A 20,989-nucleotide genomic window follows, 5' to 3' on the forward strand; every position below is an offset into this window, starting at 1 on the left:
GGCTGCGCAGCTGGGGGACTCGTTCGCAGACACTCCTCAACATTGGACTTTCTGATCAAAAAGCGCTGAATCACTGAATACCTTCCATGTCGTCATAAAGGGGTTTAAGATGCTACTTCACTTTTGTTTTAAAATCTAAATTTAGATAACACAGGGGAATTGTGTCAATAGTGTAGCTGTGCATTAGGAGACAGACATTATAATTTCAGCCTCAGAGGTGCCAAATAGGAAAATGCAACAAGCACCAGAGAGTTTAGGAAAACGCTTGAATATTGATGTAGTATACTCTTCTTTTGTGTGACCTGGCCTGACGTGGTGAACCCAAACTTTCTGGTCTTCTGCTGCACTAGAACATTTTTCAAAGCATTTCTTCAGGCCAATCTGATCCTGTTATGTGATGGAGAAGGTGTCCGCGTATGAATGACCTTCAGGAGAATGTAACTACTGCTCTGATAGGAGCATTTAAATCTACGTACAGCGACTGGTGTCCTAAAGTTGCAACTTTCTCTAGAAGCTCTAACGTCAGCTCTTATTCAGCATTTAAAAGGATGATAACTTCATATACTGTAATAAGTGTATTATGAGTTGCTCTAGAGGTAGTAATTACAAATGTATGCACGTGACGGCGTGTTAGTTTGATCATGAGAAATCAGCTCTTGTTAAGGCTTGTTATGAAGACTCACAAGGTGTGGGTGCAATGCAGGGAAGGAGCCACATTAAATAGATGTGGGCAGCATTACCTGAAATGTACAATGGCGTCATACAGCTGCAACATCACAGTATCAAAGCAATTACAAAAGGTTTCCTCGATACAGATCGCAGAAGTCTGGGCTGGGTTTCCCTGAAGCATGTTCCATCTTATCTCTATCCTCTAGAATTTAAAGCACAGAGACCAGGATCAGGATTAAGGGAAACCAGCTCTGTGTGTGTATGTGTGTGACATCTGCCGAAGTCGATCAGACGCTTCACTCGCAGCATACCAGCTCCTGACTGGAATCAGGACACATGCAAAGATTTGAAAGCTAACCCGCTAAGCGACATGCATGCAGAGTGAGGGTCTTCTGTTACAAGCTGGCGTTACACACTACGCTCTTATTTATGACAGAGAAAAAGGTCATGTCTGCCTACAGTATGTCATCCACATGATGCCCTTAAGAAGATGTGTGCAGGGGTCGGTGGAGGCTGTGCATTCACACAAACAGTTGCTGGTCAAAAACCTCTACTGGAGTATACAACACTATTATTTACAACATGAGTGTACTAAGTAATCAGGGATGGAGTCCAGTTTCAGTTCAGCCACGTCAGGAGGTAATCAGCATCAGTGATGTCTGTTGACAAATTGATTGGCTGAAGGGCCGATGTGTCGAAACGTGAAAGCTCTGTATTTTATAAAAAAAACACACAATTCTGATTCAATTCACTTCCTGCACTGCCTGAACTGAAAAGACTGAACCCCAAAACTGAGGGTGAGAGAGGTCACCGTGGGAGCAGGAGGGGCTTCATCTAGTTAGAAGACTACAGGGGCTACAGATCTTCATCTTCATCGGTGATGCAGTGGAGGGAGACAGGCTGCATGCAGATGGGAGGGGAGGGTCCGTGGACAGGTACAGTGTTTGGTCTTCTGGAGAGAGAAGAAAAAAGGAAGTCGGGAAACAGAAATCTGTTAAAAGTTCTACTTTTACATTTTTCTTGTTGACGGACCATGCCACTGGTTTTGTTTGTTTAAACATATTCGATTAAATACGCTTCGCATTTATTGCCACCCATTTCCAAACACACACAGAAAGTGTGCAGACTGACTTTCTAACTTCATGGCAGCGTGTTCGGAAAGTAAATTTGTAGTGACTTCTCTTTCTCTCACCACATCATGGCAAACAGTTTGTGTTATGAATTCAGGTACAGGGAATAGTTTCCAAAAATTTCCCCAAATTTTACTTAGTGTTGCTTATCTGAGAACACATATGAGACTTGTTTAAAACAACCTGCATTAATGAGTTATACCATTCAAAAATTGCATTTAGAAAACAATAAGCAAACAACACTATAAAAGTTCATTTGTAAGTTATTAGTTTCTTTTGTGAGTTGATTTTCACAACACACTGAAACAAACTGAAGGACAGAAATGATCCAAAATGCTCTGGTTTGGAAGGAGCAAACTGAAATGCAGGTGATCTGTAGTTAATGTGCCAAACCATTTGTGTGGTCTGAGCAACTGCACTGACAAAGAAGATTTGAAAGTGGTGGTGTGTGTGTGTGTGTGTGTGTGTGTGTGTGTGTGTGTGCGTGCGTGCGTGTGTGTGTGTGCGTGACTCAGTGTGCTCTGCTAATTACCATGGCATTAACTTGCAGCAGTCTCCTGCTGAATGATGTAGTGCCTGTTTGAATCATCCACCTCGCTGCCACAGTGAACATCACTCCTGTTAACACACAAACATGACATTCAGGGCAGAACCAGTCACATCCTAATCATTTACTACTCCTGCTGGACATAATAAACACACACACCCAATGAACAGCTCAAACTTCCTGTTTACTGTCGTCTTACAGTAAACTGACTGCAACTGACATCCTCACCTGTTGTCATTGATGTCTCTCGTTTCACTGATGCTGTTGCCTGTTGGAAACAAAACAATAGTTTGATTTCATTGATTGATGAGCATGATCATATATGCAGCTATACCAAAACAACGAACATTGGGATCCTGACAAATATCTTATACACTCAATATAACTATCAAGGCTCTCCTGATAAAAACCGATAATGCCAAAATATGTGTTCATGTGGACGCACGCATACTGTACATATGTGACCATTAGTTTGGACTCAAGTACGTGTGTGTGCTCTTGTACTTACCGTTGTCAATGTTGAGTGGGTAGGACTCCAGTATGTCTCCATTATATCTGCCTGCTCTGTAGCCCAGCGCTGTGGAAACTCTGACAAACACCACAGAGGAAAACAAACACAGTCAGTATGGGTCTGCCAGGTGCAGTTTATGATCAAGCAACCACTTGACTTATCAATGCCTGGCCTCGAAAAAGACCAGTGGAAACTCGTCGTCATTATGGACAGACCTAACTTTAAACCATGTGTGGCTGGAAAAGGTGGAGGGAAAGATTTAAACTCACGTGTTGCTCTGGACAGAGTTGGGGTTGCAGTTGACGCTGGCGGAGCTCGGCTGTGTCACGCTGCTCTGGAAGAGGGCGTTGCTGTAGGTGTTGGCTTGTTCGGTGGCACGGATGTAAGTGTAGAACGGGTTGGTGGGAGAGCAGACGGGCAGCTGCTTCGGTCTCACTGGCTTGGCTGTCAGGTTGATAAAGCAACGTAAGGTACGGTACAACTACTATGAAAGTGGGTCACTGTTACTGCTCACCAAATTTTAATTAAGGAAAGTCAGTTCAAAATAGCATGCGTTTCACGCATGTCACTTAAGGCAATTCCCAGAGCCAAGCAACAACAGTGCAGTACCAATCTGTGCTGCATGGGGGCGCCTCATGGCGCTCTTTGCCCTCATGGCATCCTTGATGCGGTCGACCTCCTGCTGGTAGCGCCTGCGGTCCATCATGGCGCCCTCTTTGGCATCCCTCAGTGCAGTCTCCAGGGCCTTAACTCTCTCAGCAGTAGACCGAAGACGTTTCTCCAGCTTTGGAAGCTCACAACGCAGATCTGCATTGTCACGAACCAGCTGGAGGGGGAGGGCGAGAGAGGGAGAGGGAGGGATGAGAGACGACCCAAAATTGAAAAATTTGTGAAAGACAGTCATTGAGAGGAAAGAAGAGGAAAATCAGGGGAAGTTTAAGGAATGAAAATGTGTGGCCAAATACAACATTTACAGGTAAAATATAATTTAGTCACTTCTAACTTGTTCTTAACCTCCACCGGTCACTAAGAAGAAGATATCCAGGGTCAAGAACTGCATATTTTATTTATATCACAAACAATTTGTGGGTTCAAAATGGCAGCATATAATTTTTCTGATGTGCATCCACTGAGGTCAAACTTGTGGGTGTGCAGTTTGTGCAAGTAACAAGCAAACGATCCCCCAGGCTCTTTCTCTTGGAATAAAAATATCAGATTTGCACTGTTTCCTGGTCTAATACAATCCAAACCCAGACTGTGCTCACATCACAACTAACTGTTCCTCTCATCATGTCTGTGTGTTTCTCACCTGTTTGTGAACCTTTGTAAGTTGGTCCAGGTTATTCTCAAGAAAGGAAATCTTCTGCTTCTGGGTGCTAGACCCCCCGCTATCATCAGGTTCCATTTCGGAACTCTGCAGAAAGGACAATAATGGAGGAAGATGAGAAAAACAAAAAGTAAGCAATGTAGAGGAAGATGTTTTCTATTGTCCTGTAGCAGAAAATGACCTTAACACCTGGAGTGTTTTTTAAAATATCAGTGACTCCCTGATTACCATGAGAAGACTCTCCATTGTGGAACAAAACCTTCCACCTCTCAGTTGCCAATACAATACATCAGTATATACAGTAAAATGTGCCAAACAAGCCGCTTTATGGCCAAAAACAACAAGAGGTAGTCATCCAGTATATTGCATTTTGACATGTGACCTCATTGCAGCAGAGAGCTTTCTGTTGGATCTTTAATCCACTGATCGACACAAAGAGTGAATTTCTTGTGTCACACACATGATATCAAAAGCTCGAGGAGATTAGAGGGATAGAGGATGTTGCTGCTGTTTCTACAGAGGTTTATCAGGTATTATTGAGGTCACAGATTCCTTAATACCCACTAAGCATGATTATAAAACAAAATTTCCCCAGTCGCTGCCTTCCCTTATCATCTTTGAGCTGCTTACTTTTTTAACCCGCGACGTGAGGTCTTGAACGAACAGCTTGCGCAGGTTGTGGAGGGTCTGGAGTTCGCGGGCCTGGAGGACAGACAGATGGAGGGGAGGTTAGGAGGACAACTGTGGACACTGCGATGTCAAGAAAGGTTACGCAGAAGAAACGAAAGCAGACTGAGGAAAGCGAGAGACACCGCAGGGGACAATGTTAAAGACAGACATAGCGATGTGTATTTTACTCACGACAGTCTCCTCCAGACCCTTCAAGTCCTGTTTAGTCTGCTCGTGGCGCTCATGCAGGAATCTGACAGAAAGAGCAAAACCATCATAAGAAGTAAGACAATATTTCCGTGTAGTTGACATCTATGTGTTGCTCACGGCGCCCTCTGCTGGAACTAAACAGAAGGGAGCCTGAACTGTGTCAGTTCTATCCACAAATGTTTTCATATCCTCCACTGAAATAATAATGAAATTTCACCAGAAATCATAAAACATGCTTTCTCTTGTTGGGATGTCATTTTCATCCCATAGATACAGCACTCGACATTCAGACCTTTGTTTAATCCACACTGATGACTGTGAGAAAACGGACCCGCCCGGCACTTACGAGAGCTCCTCCAGGCGCTCGCTCTTGGTGCTGTCCTGACTCTTCAGGCGCTCAAAGTCAGCGCGAACCTGAGCCAGCTCCAGCTCCAGCTTGGAGTTACGGCTGGAGGAGTGAAACACATGGAAGACTTTAGAAACGTCTGTGCACGCAGTCTGAAAAGACTGTCAGTGGTAATAATAATTGCACATAATAATTGATAATAAGAAATAGTGGCATCTACATTATCTTTGTGTAAATAGAAAGAGCAAATTAAGATGGGGACGTACTCAGTGAGCTCGTCAATGATCCTCTGCTTCTCATTGATCTCATCCCGCAGGCGGGCCAGCTGCTTGTGATGGAGGCCGCGGTGAGACTCCCCCTGCTGTCGAGGAATCTTCTGGAAATTAAAAGAGCAAACGCACAAAGATGCTGGCTTCAGCAGGAAAAACTTGAAAGTAAGTAAAAATAAAAGCCACGTAATGTGCTTGATATTACTCTTTGGAGCAAAAGGTGCCATGAAATGGCCCAAAAGAGTCAGATCTGAACAAGTACTTTGTTTGTATCCTATTCTGGGGTGAGAGGATTTTACAATATCATCAGGTTTCAGGCTGCATATGTTTCTTACCTTCACATTTCCATCCTCAGTCTCTCCCTTTTCTCCTTCTTTCTCGTCAAGCAGAGAGTTATCTGGCAGCAGAAAATGAGAAAGTAAGCATTCACCACAGTGTACAATGGGTGAGAAAGTACAGCAAGCAGAGGATAGCTGAACTATTTTGCTTGCACATGAATTCTTTAACTGTGTGAGCATTTCAGCAGCAGTATATGTGTGTGTGTGTGTGTTTTACCCTGGTCTTGCAGCTTGGCCAGCTCTTCGCTCAGCGAGTCGTGGCTCTCCTCCAGCAGCCTCTTCTTCTGCTCCACACTCTGCATGTACTCCGTCAGAGAGCGGATCTTAGCTTCATGCTGTACGAACACAAGCGCACACACAGGAAATTTTACAGAAAGTCCTAAAAACTCAGCCACGACTAACTCTAATATATGATTCATTCACACAGCCTTTGATCAGTTCCATCCCTTTCCCTCCCGTCCTGTCACCCTCCCTCCATCCGTCACCTGAGAGATGAGGAGCTGGCAGGAGGAGAGCTCCCTCCCGGTTTCCTCCATCTTGCGGTGGCACTCCAGCTGCATGTTCTCCAACTGGCGGCAGCGCTTCACCATGCTCTTCACCTCCGACTTGATCTTGCTGATGTAGAGGCGAGCCACCGTGAACTCCTCCTCAATCGCACCACTAATCTCCACCGGCTAAGGACAGAACAGGACATACAGGGGAGCCAATAAGACCGCTCACTCTATTATGTGTTGTATAGTGTACCTACAGTATTTGTGCATTTTGAACTCTAATTCAAACCTCTTTTTACACTGTGATCAAACTCACCAGCTTGATCTCCCCGTTGCCCACGATGGTGCTGAACTCGCTGAGGTCCCTCATCAGACCATTGAGGACGTCAGCGATGCGTTTCCTCTGCTGACCGCTCACCTCCTGCATACGGGACAGCTCTGCCTCCAGCTCCATCAGGCTGGCCTGTTACAGAGAAAAAGAGAGGATGAGAGACACAGTGAGCGTTAGAGAAGCACTAACAAGGTCCATGTGAAAGCGCCCAGAGGCCACATACCTCCATCTGGAAATGTTTAATGTACGTCCACTGAGATTTAAAGTATAATGTTAATAAACATTACTCCAACAGGGTGATGGACGAAATAAGTTTTGAATAATATCTAAAGCCTGTCCAAGAACATTGGGGCTTTATACAAGGACGATTTGTGAGAGGTTTAATCTAGGTCAGCCTCATGACCACTGATTTATGGCCTTTTAAAATATAAGGATGCTAGCACCTCCTATTGCCAAAATGCCATCAAATTTTGCAGGATTGTTCAAATTAGATGAGTCCACCTGTCATTTAAACTGTACTACACGATGTTAAAGTGTTATGGTAGTTTGTATTAGTCTACACAGAGAAAAAAATGACCATGATCAGCTACAAGAAAACAGTGTTACATTGCAAAAAATGCATTTTTCCAGTAATCCCAGTGTTCATGTGCCATATAAGCATGATGGGACTGAAAACTTCCTTATCAGAGGTAAAACCCAGGCCTGATGAAAAGGCTCTCTTTCTCCAGTACTTGATCGTCATATAATTCCTGCAGTATTTTCCACTCAACTGAGTTGCTCTGCTACAGCAAGTGTTTGTGTCTGCAGTGCAGCAAGTGAGCGAGTCCTTCTGTTCCTCCTGCTGTCTCTGATTTTAGCTCTCCTTCTGTCAATCTCACATTCACACCATTCCTCTGAAAACGTACCATTTTCTGGGACAGCTGGTCGGCCAGCAGCTGGTTCTGCAGGCCTTTCTCCTCTACCTCCTGGCTCTTCTGGTCGTAGTTGATGGCCAGCTCCTCCAGAGCCTGCAGCACCTCCTTCACCTCAGCCTTGGCGCAGTCGCTCTCCACCTGCAGCCTGCCGAGTTCAGCCTGGACCTTGTCTCCATCGCCCTTGGATGAGGCCAGGAGCTGAAGAAAGACAGGGAGAGGCAGACAGATGAAGACCTACAGTTAAGGCATTTTGTCCAGTCCTAAATTCTTTAAGGGACTCTTTGAAAGCTGGAGGTTGGATTTAAACTCCTCCTTAGGTTATGTCTTTCTTTGTTTCATGTCATTCAGGCTTTCATTGCTTATTGTTTTGTTTTGGAATGCTTACCTCTCCCTTCTTTTCATTCCAGGAACAGGTGTTTTCCACCTGTTTGACCGTCTGTGCAGCCCTGACTGGTTGCACCTGTCCCTTGTGTATTTATTGTGTGTGTTCCCCACTCTGCGCCAGTTCATCTTAGTACCTTGTGTGTCTAGCGGTCCTGCTTTTTCCTAGTGATTTTGGATCTTTGGTTCTTCCCTGCTCCTCGATGGGTTTGTTTCCCCTAAGCCTACTGTACTGCAATTTTTATTTTTTATTTTTGCTTTAAAATCATTGACCTGCGACAGCTTGGCCTCTGTGGTCTGCATTTGGGTCCAACCCCTTGTTATCCTGCATCCTGCGTGCTCGTGTGTGTACACTGTGTATCTATGTGTGTGAGTTTGTGTGCACTGACCTCATCCTGGTCCAGCATCTGCTGCTTCAGTTTCTCCACCAACTGGCACTGCAGGTTGATCTCATCATCCTGCATAGACACAATATTATCATAAATACCAACCTTACTCAATTTCTTAATGGGTGTTTGGATATATATGACACAAAAATGTTTTAGGCTTTCAGCTCCTTTGTCCATGACTGCTTTCCATTTATAAATAAGGCAGAGAAAAAAAACAAGTCTCTGTTGTAATTCATATGTTCATGCTCATTTGTGTTTGAACCTTGTCATCCAGCTGCTTGTACAGCTTGCGGATCTCCTCCTCGTATTTCTGCCGCTCCTCCTCGGATATGCGGACCACAATGGAAGAGGTGTCATTGTCCAAAATGGGGCGCTCCTCCACGGACTCAAAACGGGTCACCACGTCCGACGTGGTGCGCTCGGTCTCAGGCACGTCCTCTCCTGAGGGGAGGGATAAGGGGCAAAGAGGACAGAGAAACAAACACATGAACATACTGCAGTTTTGTTTATAATGTCAGCAGACAAGAGTTGAGGTTATCCAGCTGAAAACAAGGCTAAGTCAGAAAACGCTCCAGGCCCACCATTTCTCCAGCGGTTGAGCTCAGCCTCCAGCTTCTGGATGGTGTCCTTCAGAGTCTTGTTCTTCTCCTTCTCCTTCTCGTACTTCCTCTTCCACTGCTCCGCCGTCAGCTCCAGGTTGATGGAAGCTGTGTTCCTGATGGTCTTGGCACTGTGACAGATGAGGACAAAGATGTGACTAAGGAAAGGACTGATGATACGTGTTTGTGATTAATTAACAGTTCTATTTGATAAATTGAACAAAATTCAGCTTTATGTTGGTGCTATAGCTCAAAGGTCAAATATGAGAGGAAACTACTAAAGAAATAAGACAGTTATGATGCCTGATTCAGGTAAAGAGGAGATTTATAGCTCCCTAGTGACTCTTTCACAAATTAACTATATGAGAAGTCAAGTGGGCAGCATCAGTTAGCATCTGCCTTGTTTGGATTTTAGGCCACAGCATAAATAGTTCATTGCCTTCCTTTTTAGGGCTAAAATCTGTTTTGGCCCTTTGCTGAAAAACATGGCAGCATGTGAAAAACCTGTGAAACTGAGTTTGTTCACGATTGTGCAAAGATGCATCGAATGCATCCACAGGTGTATCTACCGCTGTCCAAACATCAGAGTCGACTTGGTCTCTGCGTCGTTGTAGCTGGAGGGAGAGCAGCAGATGAACATGGTGGTGCGGCAGTTCCCGCCCAGGGAGTCCTGCAGGATGCGGGTCATTTTGCTGTCACGGTACGGCACGTGGCTTTTCTGTAGGAAGAGAGAGGGAGAGAGGGAAGATGAGCAGAGAAGAAGCAGAGAGAAGGAAGATACAGAAATAAGGAAGGAGAGAAGAAAGAACAGGAGAGAGAGAGAGAACAGATCAAGAGACAATTTGGAAACAAAAGAATGAAAGAAATGCATCAAGTCCTGCTTTTGTTCTTTTGCAGTGATTCATCAGATTGTATTCAGCCAAAATGTTCCCATTCCACTTGATTTCTCTATTTTGGATTCTCACAAAACCCAAAACTGCTGTCAGAAGTGTTAGATTGATTGTGCCGCAACCAACTAATGTTATAATTGGCAGGGAAAGGTTTGGCATTTGGTGGCCAAACCTGTTGAGTTGGCAGAACGGAAAGAAGGCTGCAGATATTGGACAGGACGCATTTCATTAACAAGTCGACAGGAGGGACTGTCAGCTAATGCACAACAGTGTTAGAAATGAGAGAGAGGGGGGCTATTTGTGATAGTGTCTGAACCTGGAGGATAAGAGCACACTTCCAGCCATAGAAATGGAAATTATATGTGTTTTCGTTTATTTAAAATTGCCAAATGCTATTTTATTTAAATCCATTTATTTCTGTCTATCTAGAGGCACACAGTCTAACTCTCTATACAAATAGTTGGAGGTAGGTTGAACGTGGCTCACCGTGCCCTCAGCCAAGGCAGAGATGACATTTCCAAGAGCAGAAAGAGACTTGTTGATGTTTTTAGCCTCATCCAGGACGGCGCCTGCAGCTCCGGTCTTACTGACCTGGAATAAAGACGGATACAGAGAGCGTGAAGAAAAGCAGAGCGACAATCACTATGAAGTCATTTGAGGCAGCTGAGTAGCAGGTTGGGAGCTGTTGATTTAACAAGTCTTTTCACTGGGGTCCAACCTTCTCGCTGCCAGCCAGATCCACCAGGTACAGTTTTCCACACAGCTTCTGCTCCGTCTCCACATGCTCCTGCTTGATGTTGATCAGGAAGATGCTGTGACTGCGAGAACTGTGCTCGTTCATGTCTGCACAAAGACAGAAGCAACGCAACAGATGGGAGAGCAAAAGTCAAAGAGCTATAACTTTAGATACAAATGTATTCTTACATTGGTGCTAAAATTGTTTTGTTAAAGGAATAAAGATTTCACAAATGAGATCTGATCACACTTAAGAATTAAAGGAATAATGCCATCAGTGGAAACATTTTCTCATTCATTTTTGTTGTTTTTGCCTGTGTACAAGGAAAAACGATAGCAATCAGAATGTAAGCGAGAATCACCATATTTAACCATGGTGATTTTAATAGATGTATGCCTTGTTTTACAAAACACACAATTATTTACGTGCCTCTCCTGTCTAGTACAGAATAATTTGAAGTAATCTATCTGTGCATTTGAAATCTTCCACGTCTTTTCACCGCTGCGGCAGAGTGATATCATCGCTTCACAGAGTGCAGATAGCAAACAGCACCGGTCTAAATGTCTCTCTTCATCGGAGCTCCTCACAGACAGAAGTTCAGGTTTCTCTGCAGATGATATCTAAGGGCATCAGCTTGGTGTCTGCAGAGTGTGGCCCCATTAGTCTGCTGTCAGCACACTGCTCTGCAGCACCGTGAGTCAGCAGACATCAACCAGGAAACAGAGAAGACTGTGCTGCTCCGGGGCGCAGCCTCACACTCTAATGCTACATTCAGCCCATTTCAAAGCTGGATCGTTGCAGGATTTGATTGTTAGCATCAAGACTGTAAGTTGGTTCAGACAGCATCTTTATTGGCCGGGTAAGAGACTGCTCAGAGATCAGGTCAATGGATGGATAATTTGTTCTTCTATAGGAGTGTGTAGTCGACGAGAAGTCTGCGCTTTCATTTTACAGACACTCAATGCAGAATTCTCACAGGCAATAACAGTCTGTGGCTGAGTAATCATTCTATTCAAACTCCGACGAACAAAAATATTTATTGTTATTTGTTATAAACATTTCAGATTTGTCTGCCTTACGTAGGGTGCATTCTGTCTATCAACAATTTATTACCATATGCAAATGAAGAACTTGATTTCTAAATGAAGATTCAGTGTTTTTGTGCTTCTCAGCTCATCATAATTTCATACAGAGGCCTGTTACATTCCTGCTCACAAGTATTACTGATTTAAACACATTTTATGAACAGAACAGGAAAATTATAACTGAAATTACGGTGTTGTCTTTGATTTGAGAGACCAGTTAATTTATAAGAGATAAACTCGAGTTCAATTTTTACTCTGTTCACATTTTCTTTTGGTGTATTCAATTTACTTCATTTTGAAGGTGAGTATCACTTTGACCCGTGATTCATCTCTCTGGCTCAGATTATCATTGTCAGGAAGCTGCAGTGATTCAGCTTAAGGTGATTAGGGACTTGCGCTGGGAAGCAGGAATGTTAATGTACGAGCCATTAAATGTCTGGAGCCGCAGCTCAAAACGTACTTTACAAAGTGTTCTACTGATGTGACATGATGATTGAGATCTACCAGACAAATAGTACTTTTGATTCTGATTTCTGTGGTGTCTGTGGTTAATAATAACAACAAAATGAACTAATGTGGTTTACGTTTTATATTTTTTAGAACAATATTTTTTTAGAAACTCTTCTTTGTTTGCATTAACTGAATATTTAATCTCAACAAGATAACCATTAGAGTTTCTAGCACTGTAACATTTTGTTCAGTTCATCTCTAATTCAGGCATCAGTGTGACAGTGTCAGTCAAACGGATGCACACAGGTCTAATCCTTTCAATCACTTTGCAGAAAGGACAAAATCAAATGACTTGTTTCTTGAAAATGTCACAGAAAGTCTGACATGAGGACGAACAAACACACTGAGCATCGAGGGCCGAAATGCTTCAACTCTGAGGAAAGGAGAAGTGCACAGGTTGAGATTTATTACAGCAGGTGTGGTATTTTTGTTGGGCACTGAATCCCATCACTCCGGTCTGCTTCAGCCCTGTGAGTCAGCACGACTCCAGCACAGAAGAAATAAACCAATATGCTGCACCGGCTTGTTGCTCGGACAGCTCGGAGCTTCTTTATTGTATTTTTACCCTCTGTAATGCCTCCACTGCAATACAAAATCTGTCTTAACAGCGGTAACTGAAACTTAGTCAGTTTGAAAATCTTTGCTTGCTTAAAACAAACATGAAAAGCTTCTATTTCTATTTTTTCAGTGTAGCTCCCACAAAATTGAGCACTTTAAGACAAATGCTTACACTACTGGAACATCTTTATAGATCTAATGAAGTACGATCTGGTAATTAGGTCATGTGTTATTTTTAGCTGCATTTGTTTTTACACTGTAATGATATGTTGTTCAATGAAGCTAAAGCACCGGTCTGACCTGTAAACCTGCAGTATGGGAGACATTAGTCAGATATTGGTCCTGGACCTCAGAGGAGTGAGTCAGCAACATGGAGGCCAAAACCAGCTCTCCGATCTGTAGTGCAGGAACTACAGATCGGAGAGCTTTTATTTTTCTCATATTCTTTTGTGACATCAGTTAAAGATAAAATACTGAATACTGCCGTAAACCACAGTGTGAAACCAGTTTATTAAATGAGCAAAAAGAGCGTGAGCTGCTTCTGCCTCTCACTAGGAGTGATTTTGTTGAGATAATGGCTCCGGGCAGAGATGCTGCTCTGCTTTGTCCATTGCTGCCAATTACGTTACAGTGAAGTCCATTTGATAGGATCTTATTTCTTTTTATGAGAATGAATGAAGCTTGAAAATCACAGCGGGCCGCAACACGAAGATTACATAACAAGACACAACAACAGGCTGCATGAACTCAGCTGTCACATCGTGCATCAGTAACTGGTCCTGAGTGCTTCTGCTGGCACTGAAGAGAAACTAGACCCCGTGCTCTGATACGGAAGCAGGGGAACAAGAGACGTTACTATATTCACAAGTTTTTAATTATGTCCTAAGATAAAGACTCACTGGTCACAGCAACATGGCGGTTGGATTTGCCCTCATCGATCACATCCATAACCTCGTCGGGGCTGGAGACAAAACGCTCAGTGCATCCCTGAGGGGGGGGCAGAATATGAGACAAACTTAATATCATGGCTCTGAAGCAGAACACAGACAGATTTTCACCTGAAAAGACAACATACAAAGCACAAACCTTGACATATGGCACCCTGTTCTTATCCTCGTGGACAGACAGGTTGGTCTTAGTCACTTAAAGCAGAGAACACAACAATGACAAGTGTTTTTAAGTATTTTAGGACAAAGTGCGACAAATAAATGCAATAGTTACACTGGTGCATCAAAATACTGTTTGCGAGTGATTATTGACGAGCTTATTAACACTAACCATCCAGAAGGTCACGGATTTTGTCCATGTAGATTTCAAAGTATGAAACCTGTTGGGGAAGAAACAAAAAATCAGGAACCAAATTTGTCATCAAATGAAAAAAACTCTCATTCAGTAAAAGTGCATAACAAGCTTTTTGTTGTCGTGTCCAAACACAAACCAGCACACTGTAACGTAACAAACATCACACAACACATGAGAGAAACACAGCACCTTGATGTGGAATTCAAGGTTTTCATCCATGGCAAAGATGTGGTTGAAAATGTCCTCAGCAATGCGAGGAATGATACCCATCTGGTGAGGGTCGTGCAGCTTGCCCTGACACAGGAAGTCACAGAAAAAGCCAGAATTAGAAGTGAAATGGTGATAGCGATCAAGGGGTCAAAGATTAATGCAGACTTCATGCAATAATGCCTTTCAATTCTCATAAAAAAAAAAAGTTAAAGCTAAGCACAGAAAAAGGCTTGGTAGAGAAAAGAGAAAATGCTATCCTGGTAGAACAATGAAGAGTCAACAAAATATAGAAAAACAAAACAAAACAAAAGAAAAACTGGTTTATCACTAACGGGATGTGCCATCAGTTTCTAGGGACATTGAACTTATTCTTAATAATATACATTTTTAAACAATGTAAATGTGTTAATTCATTGTTCTATAAAATTATCACAAATATCCAAAACCATGACACCAGTGACAAACAAGAAAAACTTTCCAACGGAATGCAGCTTTAGGTCAGACTGGTTGGATAATATTAATGTCCACTTGAAAAAACTGCTTTATTTTATTGCTCTGTACTGTACCTCCATGGTGTGAGTCTTCCCGGAGGAGGTTTGTCCATATGCGAAGATAGTGCCATTGTATCCGTACAGAACATCTATGAGAAAAACAGGAGGACAAATGAGGCCACAGCACATATATGTCAAATATCTGACATGTTTAGACGAGGCTATTCCTCCATACCTTTGACAATCTGCTTGGCACAGGTGTTGTACACCTGTTCCTGGGTGGTGTTGGTCGGGAACACTCGATCAAACGAATAGGACTTCCCCTGCAGAGACCATGACCAACAACAAACAGTTAAACACTAAAGATAAAAAGTTGTTTATCTCCAAATTATCTCAGGACATTGAAATAACTCAAAGGTTCAAAGGTAACTCTTTGATCTTAGATACTGGAATTAGTGATTGGAATTTGAAAAGGGCAATAGAATGACAATCAACATTGATGCTGTACTGTATTAAGAAGAAATATCTGACACACAATTTATTCAAAACTGCTATTCTTTTGTAGCAGCCAGGCATCAGTCCAAGCTTTGGGAATTGACGTCATGAGGTGAGTGAAATTGACTGACGACTCATCTCTTTACACACATGAAATGGGTGTCACTTTGAAACCTTTAAATGTCACCTCTCATAGGAAAATACACATTTATGTTATGATCCAACAAAACATATTGCTGTTCACGCAACTTGCGCAAACTTTAGAGACCTGTTTTTTTTTTTATATATATACTGTCGTAATTCAACACATATTAACACACAGTATATACGGAGACATAAGCAATATATCATTCCAATCTGGACATGCAGGTATGCTGAAAATGCCTCAGTGTTGCTACTGTGTTTGTGGATGGTTTGAACAATGCTGCTGTTATCTTTTCAACAGTAAGTACACGACAAAAGGAGATGATATCAGCAGAGAGTTAGAAAGCTCTGCAGTGCTTCTTCCTCCCAGCTAGTCAGAGTCATATTTCATCCAGGACCTGGCAACTTCAGATAACGGACCACGGTCATTTTAAAAAATGCTCTTTTTACACTACTACCACATGGCAACAAAGTCATATGAAAGACAGTACGAGCTTTTCATTAATGTATTCAGTGAGGTGCTATCAGTAGCTTCTCTGCAGTACCCTCAGGTGTATTCTCTGTCACTCTAACATCTAATGTAAGTCAGTGGGACTCATGGTGCAAAATGCTAATAAAACAATCATCCTTTCATCTTTGTTAAAGAAATAGTTCAAATAGCTTTGAGGAAATACTCTCATTAACTTTCTTGCCAAGAGTTGTTGAGAGTTGCTGTGCGATAAACACTGAGGTACAGCCAGGAGACTGTTAGCTTAGCTTAGCACAAAGACTGGAAACAGGTGGAAACAGCTAGCCAGATTTTGTCCAACGAGAACAAAATCTGGCAGCCAGTACCTCTAGAAATTAGATTAAATCATGGTAAACAGTGAGCTGCACTGTTTACCATGATTTAATCTCATGTCTTTAATCTGTACAACAAGTAATGAGTAGAAATGAAAAGTTGTGGTTTTATGGCCATTATGTGACTTCCTGACTTCCTGGAGTCTCCTCTGGTTGCCTGGCAACCTCACAGTAAGGACAAGACATTTTACATTAGGGCATTGCTAGGCTAGCTGTTTGCCCTGCTTTCAGCCTTTACGCTAAGCTACTAAGCTACTTAGCAGAAAGTTCTAGGTAACTTTGTGCTCTGCTAACTGTTTAAATTTGTTAGCTAGCTAACATGTCCTAGCTGTAGCCTCATATTTAACGGACAAGTACGAGAGTGGCATCAATGTTTTCATCTAATTCATGTTGAACTATTCCTATAAATGACAAACGCTGAAATTTTACTGCTTACTAAAGCTGTAAATACACACTTATATCGAACACGAACTTGTAAACTACACACTACGAGTAAGTAGGCCAACAAATACAGAAAGATGAAGCTGCTAAACACTGTTTACAGAATTTGAAATTACTGCAGTGCTCAGCAGAAAGTGCACGAGAACTAAAACAGACTCTTAACGTATTGTTAATTTCTACATGTGCCCTCATTTTGGGAGCACATTTTACAGCTGTTGGAAATCTTATTTCGGACCACTTCAAACGTTGGAGGATGTATCCACAGGAATGTATTTTGTTTATCACAAAATTGGTCCCCCAAAATGAATCAGCTCCTACTAAAACACAAACAACCTTTGTGTGGCACACACAGACGAGTGACTCAGCCCTGACAGGCCTCGCTGTAGAAACCAGGCTATTAAAGCCCTGAATGTCACCGTCCCATCTGATGCAGAGGCCACAATGCAACACAATAACATGAGCTGCCAGAACATGAGCCGTATTAAATGTCATTAACAAATTGACTCATCCGCAGACCGCCCCCATGACAGAGTGATTTACCAGAGACGTTCAGTCCCAGGACGAGGGAGGAGGGAGGGAGGAGGCACAGAAAGAGACATAAAAATGGAAATAGATGAGCAAAGGAGAGACAAGGACGAGAGCCACAGAAGCAGCCACAAGGTAGAGAGAGAGACACAGTGAATGAGACAAAGAATGTAGAAAAAATTCAAAGAGAGAGAGACAGATGGAGCCAGAGACAAGAGAAAGCAGGTCAGTCAGTGATGCATGAGCTCAGTGGATGATTATTGATCCTCTCTGTAAGCAATTAGTGAGATCAGTTTCTGACTCTACTGTCCACCGTCATGCTGAGAGGAAGGTCGAGACGTTTCCACTGCAGCTGGAGAAAGTTTGAGCATGATTCCTCTCTATTGCCACTATTCCACTTCTTCCACTCCACGTAGTCCTCATGTACTCTGTTTATGTTTCATTTAACCTTCCTCAGACATGAGGTACTGGGCCAAAAAAAAAAAAACATCTATAGATTTTGCTGATTGTTCCTCTTTATAAAGAGGGACAATCAGCAACATGTACAAGCAAAAATGCAACCGAAATTTATAACACTTATGTCATAATCCTTTTCTTTACAGATCGATGTGTGAATAATGATTTCATTAAACTTAACTACAAGCCTATGGCCGTTTATTCTGCCTTCACATTTTGGAATGATTTTGGTTTCCTGTAATTAATTCAATCTTATTGAATTTCAAACATAAACATGAACCTCAAAGCAAAGGCCAACTCACTAGTCTCAAGATATCTACACATAACCTAAACCATTTTATCAAACTTATTTTTTGTCCATAATTAAAATATTACAACTATATAACTGTATTTAAAGGAGAAAAAACAAACAAACAAGGGACAACAATCTGCCCATGTCGCTAGATTATTTCAGTTTGTTTCCAATACAAGTCAACTCATTTCAAGATTTTTCTAGAAATTAGTGAATGAGGCAGATTGCTGCCCTAAAAAATCGGAAAGAGGGCACTTATCTAATTGAAGTGTCCTCACTGAAACAGAAAGGTGGCAGCCACAGATTAGAGACTTTGGATATAGCATGCTCTCTTGCTATGAATGAATTGGTGCATCCACCCGTACAAACATAAACTAATCTTCAGGGTAAACAAACCATGCAGTATCATCAGATATTGGTCTGCCCAGCTCACCAACCCCCATATCTCCAAACTCCAACATCTAATACAAAGATCATCACTGGACTTCACCTCTGCACCATCTGCACCAACTGAGTAATGAACCCACCCCTTCATGGCAGCCTTATGGATAGGTTGATTAGCCTAATTAACTCAAACACCCAAAATGAATGAATCATGAATGGACACATCAATATCAGGCAAATACTTTACATTCATTTTGCATTTGAGGTTGTATTAGATGTGTGTTATGAATCAGGATTACTCATATAGGGCCATAACTGAGGGATACAGGCATACAGAAAAAAACAGCAATTTACAGTTTAAAGTATGTCATGTTGGCATCTCTGTCTCTTTAGAAAAATGTCATATAACAGATGTTTAATGCTAATAAGGTGTTAGGCTGGCTAGGTTTCATTCACGGGCTACACAGTGCAGACCTCAGTCAGCTGATGCAGGAGGCCAGTTTGCGCACTTTAACAACAGTACATATTGGTGTGTTGTCGTGTCAAGAAAAAGACAGATTTCGGGTTAAGGGTGTGATATCTGCCTGCGCTGCACCCATCACCGTGTTTTCCTGCCAGCCCACAACCCAAACAGGGGGTTTGGGTCGAGCTGGTGATTTATTGATGAAGGGCCTGGATGCACAACAAAGCGCCTCCTTTTACTCACCCCGACGACGACAGTGTCGTCTCCTTGGAATTTGGGGAGAAACTGGTCCCCGCGCAGAATCTCCGACTGGTTCAGGGGGCGAAAGCGACACAGCACTTTTATGTTGCACTCCGCTGGGACATCGGCCATTGCGCAGATTGAATGAGGAGGAGGAGGAGGAGGAGGAAGGATGCTGCTTTCTGCTGGGAGGAAAGATGCTGCTGAGGCTGGAGGCGACCGGTCGCTGATCGGGGCCTGATCTGACCGTCAAAATAAACGACGAGGGCCGCGCACTGACTTCGTCCTTCTTTGTCGAGAGGACTCTGAAGACGGCGGAGACGGCGGACGGTTTTCTTCTATCGAGCTGAGACAGGCGGCAATTTATTTATGCGCAGCTGGATGGTGTTTTCTTGTCGCAGTGAGGCGGGCTAAATTAGATGTCAAACCGCAAAACGATCCCCTACATCATTAAAACAACCGACCCTGATGTTGCTCGATTTCCCTCGTTGGTTTATTTGACGCTGTCTTTCTCTCTTATGCGTTTTTTATTTTCCTTTTCGGGTGCGGCGGCGGATGTGCGTCTGGCCGGTTGAAGGTGAGATGCTGCTGGAAGGGCAGTGAGAAAAGGCAGCTGCTAATGGGCCAGCTTTGGTCGCTACAGCGCCTCCTATCGGCGGGTAAAGGAAGGGCGTGGTCTGCATCCGTCTCTTTAAAGTGGTACCCAAAGCTCCGGCATCGTCAGCTCAGCATCCTCACAGGCGGGCGGAAACCAGAGCCCCATGCTGCAGCGTCACATCCGACCAGAGTAATAACATCAGCGGGCCTGGCAACTGCATTACAGAAAGTTAGCTCCTGTAGGCGGCTGGCAGGCCCAGCGATGCAGTGACTAATCACCACAGCCATATTTTGGCCCCTCTCCGATTCCTGACTGTATTTCTTGGAAGACATAATCTATTATGGGAAGGCAGTGGAGATTATTGATTAAAACCAGAGTTTAAGCCTCACCTTGATGGAATATAACAGTGTCCTCTGAGACTGGGATGATACAGCACAATGTCAAAATGATTTAAAAAAAAAAAAAAAAAAAAAAAAAAAAACCTTACCATGCACATTAAAAAAAAATACTTCTCATACTCATTTGGACTGAACTTTACCAATACAATTCAGGAAACTCTCACTAGGTCACAAACATACCTACGACAAGGCTGCACAATCCCATCCATGTATTGTTATTAATAAAAATGCTTAGAAAATGAACAATGGATATTTAACTGCTTCAGTATGCACAAATACGTCTGTTTACAATGTTGGATTCATAATTAAAATTAGCAATGAATCAATGGCCTCTTTTGAGTAAACACTTTAAGATATCCTGATAAAAGCCAAGTAAACAGAGAGAAAAAAAACAACTACAATCATTTTTTTTCACACAGGTAATAAAGTGGGATTTGTGGGCCATTAATTATGCACTGATAAGAACTACTATGAGCTATATTATATATTATTTTTTTGGCCGAGTAAGTGTCTAGACCCAAGAAATGCACATCCGGTAACAGGATGAAGGTTATGTTAAATTCAGTAAACTGTTGTTACTGTAACTCAGTGTTGACTAGAAAATGTGTACATTTACAGTGATTTAACCAGGGTGCAGGTATAAGACTTCTTCAGCCAACAACTTTATACCTATCAACCGTCAATACGCTGTATTCCTGTCAGAGTTAAAGGCAAAATTCCCATACCTTTATGAAGTTCCTCACACCCTTTTCAGAAGAGAAATCAACACACGATACATTTTCTGTAAATAGTTTAATATTAAATAAAAAA

General features: G+C 42.6%; 1 protein-coding gene across 1 annotated transcript; it reads right to left on the bottom strand.

Moving 5' to 3' along the window:
- Positions 1-1,543: 1,543 nt before the first annotated feature.
- kif5aa (kinesin family member 5A, a) lies at positions 1,544-19,315 on the bottom strand. Its single transcript, XM_041945370.1, has 29 exons — positions 19,187-19,315; positions 15,139-15,226; positions 14,979-15,052; positions 14,392-14,496; positions 14,179-14,227; positions 13,987-14,042; positions 13,800-13,887; positions 10,730-10,854; positions 10,498-10,602; positions 9,691-9,839; positions 9,104-9,252; positions 8,785-8,963; positions 8,523-8,591; positions 7,744-7,950; positions 6,824-6,970; positions 6,502-6,690; positions 6,234-6,351; positions 6,014-6,075; positions 5,676-5,785; positions 5,410-5,511; positions 5,046-5,106; positions 4,815-4,886; positions 4,167-4,271; positions 3,467-3,683; positions 3,127-3,301; positions 2,855-2,934; positions 2,575-2,614; positions 2,332-2,417; positions 1,544-1,621 (listed from the first exon to the last, which is right to left on the bottom strand). Exons 1-28 carry the CDS (start codon positions 19,313-19,315, stop codon positions 2,339-2,341), a joined length of 3,129 nt encoding a protein of 1,042 aa, XP_041801304.1. The 3' UTR covers positions 1,544-1,621; positions 2,332-2,338.
- Between the last annotated feature and the right edge of the window lie 1,674 nt (positions 19,316-20,989).

This window comes from Chelmon rostratus, chromosome 10 (genome assembly GCF_017976325.1).
Source record: "Chelmon rostratus isolate fCheRos1 chromosome 10, fCheRos1.pri, whole genome shotgun sequence".
Taxonomy (NCBI): Eukaryota; Metazoa; Chordata; class Actinopteri; order Chaetodontiformes; family Chaetodontidae; genus Chelmon; species Chelmon rostratus.

Coding starts and splice junctions, on each gene's coding strand:
- kif5aa (XM_041945370.1), bottom strand. CDS start 19,315: ATGGCCGATGTCCCAGCGGAGTGCAACATAAAAGTGCTGTGTCGCTTT. Junction 6,352..6,501: donor GCCAGCTCCTCATCTCTCAG/GTGACGGATGGA, acceptor GTGTTCGTACAG/CATGAAGCTAAGATCCGCTC. Junction 3,302..3,466: donor CCCCCATGCAGCACAGATTG/GTACTGCACTGT, acceptor TCAACCTGACAG/CCAAGCCAGTGAGACCGAAG.